General features: G+C 39.5%; 1 protein-coding gene across 2 annotated transcripts in view; it reads right to left on the reverse strand.

Moving 5' to 3' along the window:
• CDON (cell adhesion associated, oncogene regulated) overlaps positions 1-17,479 on the reverse strand; it is a 126,535-nt gene that overhangs the window by 26,651 nt on the left and 82,405 nt on the right. For both annotated transcript variants that reach the window (XM_019508879.1, XM_019508887.1), the window contains exons 10-16: positions 15,464-15,638; positions 13,859-13,987; positions 9,539-9,745; positions 7,578-7,759; positions 5,821-5,926; positions 1,594-1,716; positions 517-744 (exon numbers count right to left, since the gene is read on the reverse strand). In XM_019508879.1, coding sequence (XP_019364424.1) covers positions 517-744; positions 1,594-1,716; positions 5,821-5,926; positions 7,578-7,759; positions 9,539-9,745; positions 13,859-13,987; positions 15,464-15,638 — 1,150 coding nt within the window. The remainder of the gene's footprint in view (positions 1-516; positions 745-1,593; positions 1,717-5,820; positions 5,927-7,577; positions 7,760-9,538; positions 9,746-13,858; positions 13,988-15,463; positions 15,639-17,479) is intronic.

Here is a 17,479-nt window from a genome sequence, read left to right on the forward strand (position 1 = left end):
TCTTTTTTCTTTTCTTTGCTTTTATTAATGTGCCACAGGATATCTGTTGTTCCGGAAAAAAGTAAGAGATAGACAAAATATGGGGTTTATGCTTGGATCTAGGAACATGTGTTAATCAAGTGATGAATATTAAGCATGTGAGTACTGCCACTTGAATTTAAGAAGACTGTCCTTGTGCTTAAGGGTAAACATAAGCCTAAGGCTCTTTGCTTGTTCAGGGTATTAATTGATCCACAGAACGGCATCGCTAAAAGTGAAGTAATCCAACACTGAACAGTCGTTTGTACGAGTCTCAATACAGAGAAACAGAGAACATGGTCACAAATAGTCTTCACTGTTTTTCAATAGAAACTGAAACTTCCATTTGCATTCCTAATCAAATCCCAGCTTATCATGAAAGAGGATGAATCTTTCCTCATTTATAGTACTTAAAATCTGAATTATCTCTAATTTTAGTCTGATAATATATATACACACACATTATATTTACAGAAAAGAAAACCAAGAATAACTTACTCTGCATGGTGGTTTGTTGACGATTCTTCCATAGACACATGGCAATGAAAACTATGAGAATAAGGACCATCACTCCAAGGACACAGCCCACAATCAGATACAGCATGTCACTGCTCCGAACAGGGCCATTTGATGGACCAGCATTGCTCCCAACACCATGAACAAGAGAATTAGGTGGTGTACTCAGGTCTTTCACTGGATATTCTGAGGCTCCAGGTGTGCGCTTCACTAATTGAAAGAGACATACATTTTCTTATGAACACAACTGGGAACAAGAAGTCTGTGGAAGAGGTATTCCATAGGTTTATATACTTGCAATTAAATCAGATACATTCCGTTCACAAATTTAGAAACACTGGAACTTAGCGCTCCAATATCTTGTAGATAAAAAATATCTGACTGAAAATATATTACACACTGATGAGCTTGGATACTACAAACAATTATTGTCCTTGGAAAATGCTGATTATCCACCTAGCTAGTACACTCATTTAAGCTGCATGACACTTCCAATGAGCAAGTGAACCTAAGCATTACGAGAGACTGCACCAAATTTCCAACACAGAAAAAAATGTCAGCTCCCAGCACACACAAACCTTTCCACTTTTGAGGTCAGGAAAAACCACACTGTTCATTTCTACCAACCAGCCATTGCCAGATGACCTACTTTTCTAAAATTTCGTTCTTTAAGAAAGTATTAAGAGTCAGATAGAAATCTTACCTGGTTCCAGAAAAACAGCAGGAAGTCAAAATGATTCCAGGAAAGCAAAAGACACCATCACATCAATTACATACTTAACAGTTACTTAGCACACCACACGCATACTGTATTGCAGATAGCTCATACTCTTCAAAGAATCACTGACCTGCAATTATTAATTTTCTAGGACTAAGCTTTTGATCACCAGGTGCTGCCGCCAAGGTTTTAAACGAGATAACTATATTTAATGTTTGCAAAACAGATTCTAGCCTACCAAGTTTAGAAAGAAATATTTAAGAGATAAGGAAACATATATTACATGGCAATGTAATTTAGTAATTTTATCTTGGAGATATATAGAGGCACTGCCTCCTCACCTTTCGTTTCACAGATCATCACGTTGCTGTACTCACTCTCTCCACCTTCATTATAACACTGCATTTTAATATCATAAGATGTTTCTGGTTGCAGATGATTTATCAAATGCCATTGCTTTGTACCTAGAAAAAAAGAGGAATTTTACCTGTTTTCTTGTTGGACATAAGACAGAACTAAATGTGTGCAAGTGTGTGGTTGTGGCAGTGTACCCTTTAAGTCACAGAAGAAAATACAGCTTCTGGCTCTCTTCTTTTGGCAAAGAAAAAACATCGAGTTGTTGCAGTTTTGCCTTGTAGTACAGAAGGAATATTATCTTTATAATATTCTACCCGGGCGAAGAATGTGTCAGTTTTGATAAAAAATGTTGTTTTGGGGAGAAAAGTAAAAATGAGAAAAGGGTTTTTAACAAAACTGTAATCTTCCATTTTGACATGTTTTGGAATAGAATGCATCCATACATGTTTCTGGAAACTTTATTTATGGGAAATTTTAAAATGGCAGAATTTCCCACAAAAATAAAAGCTCTGGCTTCTGCAGAGCTTTTCTTTTGAGGATATATTATTCTTCATGTTTTACATGTAGAATTACTGGTATATTTTTTTCCTAAAAGAGTCGAAAACACTTGATAAATTAATCACATACTATCCATAACATTTCCTTCATCCATCTGATATACACACTGCTGGAATGGAATATGTCATCTGGTTAAAATACAATGTTTAGAGCAAGCAGTGAGGAAAAAAATATCACTGAAACAAGAGGACGAGGTAGGGAAAATGAACTTTCAGTTCAGAATTTGGTCAAAGCACTGTGATACCACCTCAGTTTTTGTAAGAAAACCAAAGTGTCTTCAAATCTAAAAATGCTGAAGTCCCAATTAAACACATGGCTATTTTCTCTGGAAAGAATGAGCTGAAGTTGATGCTTGGGCTTCTCAGGTAGTAGAAGCCACAAGTAGTTTAATATATTTTATTCAATACCCTAGGAAACACCCTTAGACAACAGATCTGCCTTTTTTCATTCTGCTCATCTCAGAGGACATGGATTCCAATCTAATAAAATGATTTTGTCGACTCTGGCTCCCAGACAAAGTTTCATTTAGACTCCCTCCTGAAGTACCAAGCACTCCAGTATAAATCACTCTTGGTTTTTACTTTCACAGACTTGTGACAAATTTTAATAAACAGGCCTTTTTGGCGAGTTTAATTAACTGTTTGAGAACTTCTAATCCTTCTTAGAAAAATACTACCTTGAACTGTTTCCACTGTTTCTAAGAAACTGTCACACCACCATACTGATTTAAGCATTAATTAAAAAAATAAAGTCCTCTTGACCAGCAGGGGTGGCACCAAGTTCCATTCTAACTCAACACAATCAAAGCAAAGATACAAATCCTATGGCTGTATAACTAAAATACCCTAGAAAAGATAGTGACTTACACTATGACTCAAAGAAAAATCCTTTAAACTGCCTTCTTTTAGAGATTCAGGAGATGAAATACACAACTACAGTTGAAGATCACACACACGCTAAATTAAACAGATGGCCCAAATAATAACTTATTTAAATATTGCTTGAAGCTGGAATTGGCCTATCCCTAAAGCACACATTTTTCCAAGGCTTACTCCTGTCTCCTCTCTCCTCCCACCCCCAAACATTCCTTTCAGTAATTACTACACCAGGTTTTAGGTTTCCGCTTTAAACCATTAGTGGAACTGGAATCAGTATGGGCACTTTAACTGTGCTCTCCATGCACCATTAGCAAGGAAAAACATTTAAACAACTGACATCAGACTGAATTTAGGTTTAAAATTCAATCTCCAGGATCCAAGCAACAAGGAAAAATCTCAGCACGTGAGGACAAGTTTTAGTTTGCTTCTGCTGAAAGGCGAAGACTCCAGAGAGCTGCACGATACAAACACAAACAGTTTTATAAAATTCATGTAGTCTGTGACAATTTTAATAGGGGAAAAGTGTTCTGTAAGCTTTTGTCTCTCCTCTGAAGACAAGACTTACCAGGAAATGGTAATGAAAGCCTCAGGCAACTAGTTAGCTAACACAAGCATCACAACAGCATTTTTCCCCCCTCTACTAGTGACAGAGCCATTGCAAGATAAATTCCCCTGTCAAAAATCAGACATCGATTTGAGGTTAACTGAGGGAAGATAAATAAGGGCGCATTAGTCATTTGTAATGGGTAGGAGTTAATTCCAAAGACAAAGCATCTAAACTAATTATCATATGTTTCTATCTACATTCTATGTAAAAAAAAAAAAAAAGGCTCATATTTTAATTGAGACTAGCTTTAGCTATTTTAGAGAAAAGCTTAATGTTTAAAGTTTCCACCATGTAAATTTTAGTTCCAGGCTTTGGCACAACAGACCAGCTGCTAATCGTTTCAGACTGCTACAAAGATTTCAGTACGCATAAACTTGAAAATCAGAAATAAGCAAATTTCACAGCACAGAGGAGCCTGCTTAACTAACTGCTCAGTGCATAACATTTATAAACATACAAGTTGCGAGTCCCAGAAAGCCAAAATATATCTACAGACAACGCTGCTGAATGCATAAGCTTCTGTTAAGCAATCCTCCCAACACAAACAGTAAATCTTTCCAGCTCTATAGTTTGCTAAAGCTTATGTCACCTTGCAATACTGTGCAGTCTATGTCAAGTATGGAGCAATTTTCTAAATAATGTCTTGATCCTGTTATGTTAACAGCAAAAAAAACCCAAACAACTCATTCGCATCACTTGAACAGAACAAGGCCTCAATTTATTTAATTCAGACTATTAGAAACATTTTTCCCTAATTTTTTGTATAAAAATGTGTAATAACTTCTTCCATAGAAGTTACAATCTAAAGATTCACAGACTGATCCAGTGAACCATTTGGTTACCCAGTTAACATGTTTAAAAGGCAAAATATGAATCATGGTAAACTGTCAAACAAGCTAATATTTGAAGGTCAGAATGTATTCCCTATGTTACAAAATAACAGGCAATTAAACATCTACAGCAAAGTAACTGGAAAAATGTTTTCTAATTTGCAAGCAAAGCTAGAGGGTTTATCTATTTTGGAAAGCTCCAATCCATTCATCCATCCACAATCCATTTAGTTAAACTATTATAAACATCTAATGGAAATATACTTAAACTGATTCAAATTTTATTCATGTTAGCTTACTATGCTTTAGTACAGGGGCTCCCAAACTGTGTTATGTGTACTCCTGGAGGTATGCAAGAAACCTCTGGGGGGTATGCGAGAGAAATTGTGTAATGGTGGATTTAATTTTCATTATAATAATTGGCATTTAAGGGGTTAAATTATATAACGTATGCTAGTAGGGGTACGCAGGCAGCTGGTAAATCTGGAAGGGGCTATGCAATAAGAAAATGTTTGGAAACCTGTGTTTTACTATACTAATAGATTAACCTAAATTTATACATTTTCATCTGTATTGGATGTTTTCGGTACACAATTCATTGTAGCTACTGGTATAACTAGATGAATATATAAGTAAAAATTAAACCCATTAAGTTCCAATATAGTCATGACTTAAAGGAGGAAGAGAAAAAAGCTTGTGTGTGGACAGAATCTGAGGCCAAGTAGTTAAGATATGAAGTTTGTTGAATAAACAAATAAATAATTTTGGGAAAAGTAATTTAGATTAATATGCAACGCACCCATCATGGCTATATGACGTTTTTCCTTGAAAAGTAACTAGCGTACCGTCTCTAATCACCTGGTGTACACGCCAAGGGGGTTTAATTTGGTTTAGTTCTCCCTAAATTGAAATGGTGGGTTTTCAAAAACACTGCTTCAACTTAGGGAGAATTAAACTGAGCTAAACTCCTGTGGCGTGTACACGAGGGTGGGGGCCCAACCCTTATCTGCCTCGTCAGGCTTGCTGCTTTTTTCTTCCTTTAGTGGAGCCTGCCTGCATGGGCTGCTGTCGGTACCCACAGCCCCTGAGCTGCACAGGGCCCATCAAGCCCTGAGCACGTCAGCTTCCAGAACCCCGTGTACTGTTGCTCTTTGTCAGGTAGCAAACCAAAACACCTTGGAGGTGTTTTATCTTCCTACATACCAAAGTCATTTAAAGCGGAATACGCCACCGAACGTGCAAACAGCAACACCATTAAAGTCGTGCAATAGGGCATTTAAGCTGCTTTCAAGGCCAATTTTGTGGTGTGTACAAAGATTTGTGTATACTATGACATACCTTCCACAATATCCCTCTTGTAATCGCTATCATTGTCGCTGTCTGTTGGGCGATAATATATATAAAATCCTTGGATGGGCGTGTTGTTGTTACTTGAAGTAATGTACTAGAAAAGAGAACCAAAATAATGCATTATAAAATAAACCTGATGTTTTTATGATGATTGAACAATATTAAACATCGAAAGAAATTTTCCTCAGTCAGAAACAGATGCAAAAGACCACAGAAGTTCCTGTGGTGTAACAATTTTCATTCGATTCCCATTTTCCATTCCAAAGTTGTAAGTGTCTGAAACTGCCCAATTTGATAGATAATTCTTCTGTGCTAGCCTGTCCAAGGTTGAATTTCCTGGACTCTTTGAACTCAAAGTACAAGAATAATACCTCCTCCCTTGCCTCACTCCCCCCAAAAAGCACAACCTCCCTACCCAACACACCTTACCTGCCATAAAAACATTTTAAAATCTTACTTTGAACATCCTTACAACTGAACCAGATGAGGTGTAAAAACTAAAACAACTCTATGTAAATTAAGTGACATCCTGTGCTAGAGAAATATCATAGTGGATTTGACAGAGGATTATGAAGTTGGAAAAAAAAAGAAAACACAAACCTCTCAGAATGCATAGTAGATTTTTTTCACATAAAAGTTTTACAGAATGAAGTGCAGGAAGATGTGCTGCATCTATAGCTGCAGCTAACGTGAAATAGTAAAACATCTAGTCAAATAAAATGCTGTGAATTGTTAGAGCACATCTTACCCAGTCCAATGTGTACCAAAGAATGAGGAAGGACTGTTGCAATTCTGAATTGCACAAAACAGCCCCATGCTGTGGCACTCATAAGAAGCATAGGAAGGAATGTGGATCTGGTGCCAACTTTATGATTCAGTGGCGAAAGGCGCTTTCATGCAATGTCATTTTTAAAAATGCAAACTCAGATAATTTTCAAAAGCACTTGAATCAATAAAGCTAAACCAGGGCCATCATGATAATGAAATCAGTGAAATTAAGAAGAGAAAAAAGTCTTATAAGAATCACTGTATTCTGAAAACAGATTGTGGTCATCCTTCCAACAGCTGAATGTAATGCAGAGCTAAATGTACACATACAACACCGACTTCAGGATTTCACAGGTTTTGAATTCCAATCATAGAATTCTGATTAAAATGTTTTTTCTTTGCGTTTTGCAGCTGGATTTGTTTAGAAAATTGTAGAACTAAAGATTCTGTGTTTAACATTATCCTAAATACCTTGTGTTCTATAATTCACAAACATTGTTATTTTTTGCTTGTATATACTGGATTTCAATAAGGATGCTAAAGTATTTATTTAAGAAAGATGAAATTACAGGAAATGAGGAATTTTTGCAAGATGGAATTCTTATTGGCTATGTTTCCTCATCATTCGTAGCTCACAGAAAATTTTCAGTTGAAAACAGGATTTGAGACTTGGTTAGGACTTCCTAGAGTGTACATATTAATAGCAATCTATCACATAGCACCTTCTGACTCTTCGGAAGGCTTAAGATTGTTGCTATTAACGTCCATTAGAAGAAAAGTCATATTCTACGTTTTAAAATGTCAAATATACAGAGAAGAAAGTGGAGTGTTCTTTTCCTGTATCACCCATGATCCTCAAAATAGTCAATTATTTTGTTAAACTTGAATGCTTTGTTCTTTATCTGCGTAACAGTGAATTGCCAAAGCAGCAAGAATCAATCCATAGGTACAAAACGAGCAAAATTAGTTGCACTTACAGTCCATTTTAACATGATTTGAGTGTCACTGATTGCCTCAGTGTAGGCAATGTGAGGTCCTGTGATGGGGCGATTTGAGAAACGGTTGGTAAAGCCAGCTACTTGATAAGGTCGAGAAGCTGCACTTCGTGGGCTTTCTCCGTAATTGTTAATAGCGATCACACGGAACTTATACATGACCCCTTTCAAAGACAAAGAGAAAATTAGGTGAGTCAAAAAAAAACACTAAAAAAACGCTTTAAAAGCATTTCAAACATAACACAGAAAGGCCTCTATTCTCTGAGTTTCTAAAAATTATTTGCTAATTAATAGATCTCAGTGGTTTTCGATGCCTAACTATGGTACAACATTCTTTCATGCTGTTCTGAAAGACTGAAAAGGAATTTTCTGTCCAAAAGGCAAGATCTAGTTATTTTTCCCTTCTAAAACAAGTGTTATCTGTTACAATTTGGGCAAGTGCATCTCACAAAACCGTTTGCTTGCAATTCTGGAGACTGTAGACACTGGTACCCCCCTTGCTTACTTATAAAAAATCCCTGCACTTCTGTCTAGTTAATAGTAACTGATGTTCTTTTGTACTTTAGCCCAATAGTACTAACCAGCAAACAAAAAATGAATTGTGCAGGGAAGCACATTATAATCATTATGTAAATTTAGTTGTTACTAGGGTGTACCAATAAAGATTTTTTGGGTCAATACTGATGGCCAATTATTAACGAGCCACATCGGCCAATTCTGATCTGATTGCTAATATGCAGCCCGGCCACTTGGAAAACAGCATCCAGCTGCTAAGTCTGTGGGGTGGGGGGAGAGAGGGGCATAGAGGGGTGGGCAGATGGAGGCCCCCATGATGAGGGAGGAAGTAGGGCTGGGACAGGGGCAGGTCGTGGGACAGAGCCACGAGCAGCTCATTCAGGGAGTGCAGGGGTGGGGTGGGCAGCTCCCACCACTGCATGCACCCCAGGGGAGACATGGGGGCATGTGCCCCCTGGATCTGTGTGTGGGGTGAGGGCGGGTTGTCCACTGTGGGCTTGGGACTACACCAGGTTCTATCTGTTGGGAGGGGGCTGGACCAGGGCTATGCTCAGGATGGGCAACGGTGTTGCTAGGAGGAGGGCTACAGTGAATTCTAGGGTGGCTGTAGCCCACCACATAACCCCCACTCCCAGTGCTGCCGCTGCCCACCCCAAGCACAGCCCCATTCCAACCCCCTGCAGGGAAAAGGCTGGCACTTCCCCTAGCCCCAGCCTCCAGCAGCAGCCTGCCCTCACCCTGCACAAAGCAGCAGGAGCATCCCCGAGATGTGCCACTCGTGGCTCTGTCCTGTGACCCACCCAAGCATTGCCTGCCTCTGCCCCACTCCCTCCCTTACTGTGGGGGCCTTGATTTGCACCCCCTCTTGACCAGGCCCCTTTCCTTCCTTCACCCCTTCCCAACAGATTTACCAGCCCCATGCTTCTCTCCAAGCTGCTAGGCTGGCCGCTTGCATGCTGCAGCTGTGCACATGCATGCAACATTTACCAGCAACATTACTGGCCACATCAACCAAAAAAAGCCAATTGCCAATAATGTCAATTTTCCTTTTATCAGTACCGATACGATATGGACCAATGTATCAGTGCACCTCTATAGTTGTTACTAGAAATGACAATCAGTGGAAAAGCTTAAAGCAAGTGTACACCAATCACTAGCAAACCTCAGCAAGAAAAATATTGGGGCCAACAATTTCCTTTTAAAAAAAAGCTAAATCAGCTTCAATTTGAGTAACTTGAATTCCCAACTAAAGCTAAGCCAACTACAGGTTAAAATGTAATCGTTATTACATAATTAGTAATCTTAATCTTAAACCAGTATCACCCACTGGATCGATATTTAAAAAAATTCAGATCAGCTTTTCCTTACAAGAGAATAAGCATTAAGGAACAAAATATACTACTGGGAGTGTAAAGAGAGTTTAATACCTGGCTCCAAGTTACGAACTTCCACTGACAATTTAGATGGAGAGATATTATCAGCTGCAATTAGCCAATCACTGTTTCGACTCATACGCTTGTACTCTACTTTAAAAGCAGAGATAGGGGAGCCACCATTTGCTCGTGGGATCCAGGTGACATAGACTGATGTTTCAGATGCTGTTGAGATAGTAGGCCTATCTGGAGCCTCAGGAACTGAAACAGGAAATCAAAGAATATTCACACAGGAGTTAGAAAAAACACAAACTTGTTCTCCATGGTGACTATCTATGATTAGTTTAATCAAATGAGAGCAACTATGTCAAACATCACAGAGCACAAATCCTTTATTTCCAGACACCATTATACAAAATGAAAGGTGCATCTCAAGTTGTTGCTTTATCCTTCAATAATAATACTAAGTTTTATACAAAACTTAATAAATGGCAATATGTATGTCCATGTTGATTGCTTTGCAGACCAACAATTAAATTTTGGATAAATAAACATATTCTTAAATAGTAGTATATTACTGGAAAATACGGGACTTCCATTATATATTTGGTCAACAAAATGAATGGACATGCTAGTAGTTTAATCCTTTGCTTGGAATTACAAAAAGATGTACACCTACTAAATTACCAATAACAACTTGATAAGAGTAAAAACTTGAAGTTTCAAGACTCAGGAAAACATTAAGTCAGAAATGGTACTATCGACTGGATTGTTTTTAATATTATTTAAAAGTAGCAAGGGAAAAAGCGAAGTGAGAAAGCATGCAACAAGAAATATTAATACTTACTGCACTCACTTGAAGTTACAGACAGCAGTGGGAACAGAGAGAATGGAAAGAGGTGGTGTTAGTATATCTGATCAAAAAGACATTTTTAAGTCTTCACTACACTGGTTGATATATATTGTTAAAACAGTGTGGCAGCAAAAAGGGAGGAATTTAATATGGACTAGAAAGGCAAAAGTTTTTCAAGTATTAAATGGACTGAAATTCTTAAGAGCTTATTTGAGTAAAAATTGTAAAAAGTGCCTAAGCCACCTAGAAGGTTAACCCTCGTTTGCAAAAGTGACATATATTTGTGAGAGTTGGACACTTCTAAAATGCTGTACTTCTTGTGCTCGTATTATTTATCATCACTAGCAACTCCCCAATAACCAAGTCATGTTCTGCTGAAGGGAGCTCAGGATGTATTTAACAGTAAGATATTTACAGGAACACCTTTAACACCTATATGCCCCTATATGAAAATATATGTGCTATGGTTAGAAACCCAACTTGACTATCACTAGGAAACTACAAAGAAGACAGATTTTCAAAATGGCATTTGCTTTCAAAACAACATTCAATTTCTTCTGGTAGAAAAACAGCCAGAGAGCTGAACTGTATGAATGTTTCTCGAGCCCCTTGGATGGAGAGCTTCACAGGCATGCTCTCCAGCCAGGGGGTACAAAAGGGCTGCTCCCTGGACCACCCTCACCTTTAGGGGAGTCCATGAATTGAAAGCCTGTCCTCTCCCTTGCTGGGAAAGGGGGTAGGCTACCACGTGGCATCTGGCAGCTTGAGAAAAGCAGGAGAATGCCCCTCCCATCCTGCCAATCAGCTGATTGGCAGGACAAGTCTCCTGTGGTGGGAAACCTCCTAGTTCTCCGCTTGCTCTCTTCCAGGTCAATAGCAGCAGAGGGAGCACTCATAATAGTGGCAAGGCTCCAGGTGTCTTGCCACAGGGGCACAGCAGCCTGCTTCGCCCCACACTGCTCCATATCAGTTGAGTGGCAGAAGCAGTGACTGAAAAGCCAGCATGGTCAGGAGCTGGGCGTATGGAGGCTCTCTCCAAGCACGACTCCTCACCCCTTTGGCTTCTAAATTGCCAGCAGGGGGAGGCAAGGGAGAGCTGAGAACACAGCTTGCTTTTCAATCACTGCCCCTGCTGCTCAGCTGAGTGGCAGGGGGAGGGGAATGGGGAAGCAAGCTGGGTGTAGCACTCCCTTCTATCAGCTCCTGGTGCTTGGCAGCAGAGTAGAAGGAGCAGCACAGCAAAGCTTCATAGTTTCATAGTAGTTAGGGGTCAGAAGGGACCTGAATAGATCATCTAGTCTGACCCCCACCACCACCCACCACCACCACTGGCCGGAGCACATGCTGGGATCACATGACCCCAGACAGATGCTCATCCAACCTCTTTCTGAATTTACCCAAGGTAGGAGCGAGGACCACTTCCCTAGGAAGTTGGTTCCAGATCCTAGCCACCCTAACAGTGAAATAGTGCCTCCTAATCTCTAACCTGAACCTATTCTCCAGCACCTTATGGCCATTGTTCCTCATCACCATAGGTGCTGCTGAGGGGAATAGGACCTTTCCTATTTGCTGCTGATCTCCCCTAACGAGTTTGTAGGCAGCCACCAAATCCCCCCTCAGCCTCCACTTGCTGAGGCTGAACAGGTTCAGGTCCCTCAGCCTCTCCCCTCCCCCTGTTGCCCTCCAGCCAAGTGGGTGGCCCTCCTCCGAACCCTCTCAAGGCAGGCCACATCCTTCTTAAAGTGCGGTGCCCAGAACTGGACGCAGTACTCCCATTGAGACCGGACCAAAGCCTCTGGCTACTTCTCACATCAGGAACTCTGGGATGAGAAGTAGGCTAGGAGTAGCTGGCAGCTGTTCCTGACCTTCCTTCCTGGTCTATGGGACAGGTTGGAGCAGCTGCCCCAACCATTTCTTCTCTAAACCAGTGACCCCAGTCTTGGGAAGGCACAAGAGCCTTTTTCCCAGCTCCACTCCTCCTAGTCCTGAGGATGAGTTAAGCTATGCAAAAGCGTGCGGCTGTTCATTCTCCTGGGAGAAAAACTCTCCTAGGAGCAATTTAACCTTGGTTGCTTTGGAGGTTATTTTTCTCCCAGAACAGCCATTTTTGTTCTGTAAGAAAGTCTGAACCTCTGCACACTTCTGTTTTCTACTGGGGGAACAGTAATTCTGGTAAAAACTGAAAACCCATATGTCACTTATTTCCCTTGCTCTTATGCACATGGGCTTTTTGCAAGCTAGTTGAGAGACTACCATAAACACAGAAAAAGGTATCATAGATTATACAAATTAGTCAGGAAATTTTGGGGGAAGTATGAAACTAATTTTTAAAAAAATGAGTTAAAACTAACTAAATTAAAAGTAAATGCCCTTTAAGATGTTCAGTGAATTAAACTCCCGCTTGCTGGCTCCAATGTCAAACTTCTCAGTGGGTGCATCTACATGTACTCTTTACTGCAGAGTAGACTAATTAGCTAAGCATCATGGTCTACACATGTGCCGGTATTAGGACACAGCAAACTAATTTACTCTTCCATAAGATAGTAGTGTTGAGAAAAATACCATCCTATGGCAGAGTAAATAACTGCACTGAAACGCATGTGTAGATGTTGACTGTGGGCATAAATTGTACCATCAGCCCAGCCAACTGAGGGCTCCACCCTGGCTCAAACTGCTGCTGTCCTAGGCGCACGTATAGATGTTGCGCCCGAGAGCAGTTTACTTTGACTTAAAGGGCTCTGGGAGTTATTGCTTCACCCTAAATGCATGTGTAGATGTTCCCAGTATTTAACAAACTTTCATTAGAAATGCGCAGTCTCATTTTTACAAACTGACTGTTAAATAACAATGACTGGAGACATTTAGGCTGCCTATACATGTGCTTGGGGGTGGGGGCATTTTAATTAGAGTAGTTCCCAGACAGACACTCTAATTAAAACAGCTCACCATCACATATATTAAGCCGCTGTACATTTAAAAATGGTCCCGGGACACTTTATCTAATCTTATCATTCTACAAGAGGTTTAGTTAAAGCACCACACCTGCCATTTAAAACGTGCAGGGGCTTCATACACGTGATGGTGAGGCAACGCTAGAGCATTCTAATTAAAAGGTGGAACAGACTCAATTAATCTGACCAGGCCCTGGATTAATGGGCTGACTGGGCCCCTGGTTAATCAAGTCTGCTCCAAAGTGTTCTAATTAGAATGTGAACAAGCACATGTATAGGCAGCCCTAGGTAGCTACTTAAAGGAACTCCCTCACTGACTAGGGATGAATTTATTAGTTACTACTCAAAAGCATAAGCCACATGATCTTTTACTCTATATCTGAACTTTACTAACCATGTTTCAGAAGAGAAAAAACCTGCAGGAGGAAGACAGATCTAAAGAATAAACAGAAATAAAAACAGACTTCTAAAAGTAGAGAACTGTAATATTGGAATTAAGAAGTTTCTTAAATAGATATGCTTTGCATTGTAACATTTAATACATGAATAAGGCACAACCTGTACACCTACCTCCACTATGCCGAGACAGATCTGAAAGGACCACACCAAAGTTATTTGTCCCCTCCTGAACGACAGGATGTTTAGGAATGCCAACTGGTGGAGATGGGGCCTGAGTGTTTTTCGAGGATGGTGCTCTTTCTAATAAATGTTTGATATACAATAAACAAACTTGGTGATTTGTTAAGACATTGCTAGAAAAAAAACCTAGTCACAGCTTCCTCTCTCAGAACACTCACTTTCTTCATTTATACAAGATGTAAATCCTTGTCTGGCATACAATCATGGCACCAGCTCCCAGTCTCACTTGCCAGGCTAGCTGGGCACTGAGAAGCTCCGCAGAAGCAGACAAGAAAGAAAATCCTCTCACCACTTTAATCCACAGACCTAATCAAGCCTCAGGCCAGAGCAGCCTACATAATTACTGCATATCTGCCTAGCAGCGTATGGTTGTTCCACCTCTATATCTTTGCTTTGTATGATATGTAAGAAGTTCAATTATTCGTGCATGGCTTTCCAATAATGATTTACACTGCACTGGAACTGCCAAGTCAGTGAAGAAGGGGACAGATGAAAGCACTATAGCAACAGAATAGGTCCAACAAAAACCAAAAAATGGTAATTAAAATGGATATCACTGACCACAGATGGCTATGCATCTGGAAATAAATTAAGGTTTTTACTGAATTTTCTGTTATTTCATTTTTTAAAACTTCAGAACATCTAGTTCTTTCATCTCATGGCAAGTCATTTAATCCTTTGCATTAGTAATGTTTTAAGTAGAGTGGAAAATAAACACCTGGCTGCAAGTTTAACCCCGAACTTAAAAAAAAAATTATTTAAATAGGTTTAGTGTTCACAATTTAATGCGTTTCAGAACTAGCACAACAATTTATTATGCACATTTCTGCTCAAGAAAGATAAGGGCTCTTTTAGAGGCAGTTCATAGATTGAGAAAGAAGTAATTACATTAATTTACACATGGGTACCCAGAATGGAATGATCAATCAGGACTGAATTTCTTTTCCAATACCAGGAGGCGAAGACCAACTGTTGGCTGGTTGCTTTCTGACTCCAGCTTATCTACTTTCAGCAAAGAAATCAATAAAAAAGTAGCTGCCTTTGCTACAGTTTGTTTCAAAAAAATCACCTGGGAACAAGCAGCGCAATCAAGACTTTAGTGCGTTTTGCTAAACAACTATGGTGACATACCATCATCTCCTAGAATACATTATTAATAGCCTTCATTGTGATAGATATACAATTAAATATGAAGTAGAAATGAAATTAAATATGAAAGGAATGGGTCTGTTTTCACAAACAGCTTTACAGACTCCCACAGACATTTTAAGCTACAGAAATGTTTTTGTGATAGCTAGGCAAGATTCTTTGGGCAGATGTGATATTTTTTATTAGACCAACTAAATAGGTCGAAAAAAGGTCTTTGCTAGCTTTTGGGCACAAACACCCTTCGTCAGGCATAGGGAGGCTCTGCTGGTGTCATGTGTTATCCAAGGTAGGAAAGAAGCTAAATTTACAACAAGCAAGTCTGTGAGAAAATGCAACTGAGTGGAAGTTTGTGATATCTATTATGCATGGCATAATAATTGCACCTACCTTTGCTAGTACGAAATGTAAGCATAGCAGGCTGCCCTTCACCAGCAGCACTCCTTGCTACCATTAAAACTTCATAGAGGCTTGAAGGCTCCAATTCGGTGAGACGAAGTTCATTTTCACTTCCTGGGACACGAATTGTATTCCAGCTTCCCATTACGTTGATGCTGTCATCCAGCTAACCGAAACAGAACCGCAAAGTAACATGAGAATCTCTCGAGCTATATTTTCTGGGAACTCATGCCGAAGCATTAAAGTATGATAAATTAATTTTACTTAGTTTAGGTGCTTTTGACAGTGTCAAGAAGAATGTCTTTAACCACAGGGCTAGCAGAGCATAAGCAAAAGCTCTGTATACTCCTTCACAATGACTCTTCAATAAATCCGATTCTTGACTTGAAGGAGCAACCCTCTTCCATGCTTAGGCTTGAGAAATTGTCTCCCAATTTGTTCAACCTCTAGCTGACACAGCTATCTATGATAATTAGTGCAAATTGCACCGGGTATTTACTGTGAATATCTGTGTAGAAGAAACTAGAATGAGATGGAATGATTTTAAGCAGCATGCCACATAGCCATTAGATGGGAGTGTGTCTTCATGAGACAATATCCTAAATAAGAAAGGTCCATGCCCTGAACTATTCCAGCTGTTCATGCATTTAAGGATCTTTAAAATGTTTACTGGATACAACACAACAAAAATATATTTTAACTGCTTGATTACTTCCTGAGGATGGAAATTAACAGCAGGAAGGTTAACAATTTAATGTTACATTTTTACATTTGCTTTTGTTTTACAGGGAATTCATCACCTCCATCATGCAAAGGAAAGAGTTCTAATAAGTCTTTTAATACTTGACCTTCTGAGAAGGACATTAATTCAAATCCAAGCCAAAGAGAAAGGCTTCAAGTCTATAAAAAGCAAGCTAAACAACATAAAACTTTAACAAAAATATGGAAGGACAATTTAAATATTATAGATTATGAAAGCTGTTCCTTGAGGTCTTGGCTTGCTTACTGACAAGTCCTTTTTCCCCAATTATTTTAGTAAAAAAAATCTTGGAAAGAGAGGAAATCAACTAAATTATGACAGAAGAGTGATGTCCTAGAAATCATGATAAAACTTCTTGCTAAGAAATACGTAATTTTAAAAAGCTTTCAGTACGGAAAAGAATTACTAGTGATGGGAAACCCCCCAAAAAGGTCAGATATGTAGCCTACAATTTACATAAACCAAATATCTCTGATTAAAGTATGACGTAAACAGGTCTTTGCATGTTATTTCCACAATTTGACCAGATCAATATCTTGTGACATTTCCTCTCTAGACTGGGACAAAAATTAGACAAGATTTAAAAACTTCAATCTTCTTTCACCTGCTACTTAAGTTTTAAAATATTCTTTTATATATATACTAAAACACTGACATAATGGTCCAGATTCAGGTATCAAATGAGACCCATCAAGTTAAACATTTTTTAGCAATACTAGGGTTGTATATAGGTCATCCAAGTTCAGTTTCACCCAGAGAATCAGAGACAGGTAGGGCCTGAGGGGACCTCCATAGGTCATCCCAACCCTCTGCCTGAGGCAGCATCCAAACTAGCCTATGGAAATCCACAATCTAAACATTGTGTAAAACTACGATCAACGCTGACACAACACAAGACATAACACCCTAACCTGTCACAGGTAAAATGGCAGTCAATGCCCGGCTTCTAAAAAAGGTGTTAATATATTATGCTCAAGAAATCCCAGGTAGAGGGCCATGCCCCTGCTAAAGAGGAGGGCAAAACCCCCCACAGTCTGTACTAATCTGACCATGGGCTAAAATTAAGGGTGCACCAATAGACATCTTTGAGGCCAATATCAATTGGAGCTGATTTTTAATGAGGCATAGCAGCCGATACTGATCCAATTTCTGATGCGCAACCCAGCAACTTGAAGAGCAGTGTCCGGCTGGTAAGTCTGTTGTGGTGGAAGGGGAGGAGGAAGGGAAGCAGAAATGGAAGTGGGGGT

This window comes from Gavialis gangeticus, unplaced genomic scaffold (genome assembly GCF_001723915.1).
Source record: "Gavialis gangeticus isolate Ggan-Ray unplaced genomic scaffold, GavGan_comp1, whole genome shotgun sequence".
NCBI classification, from domain to species: Eukaryota; Metazoa; Chordata; order Crocodylia; family Gavialidae; genus Gavialis; species Gavialis gangeticus.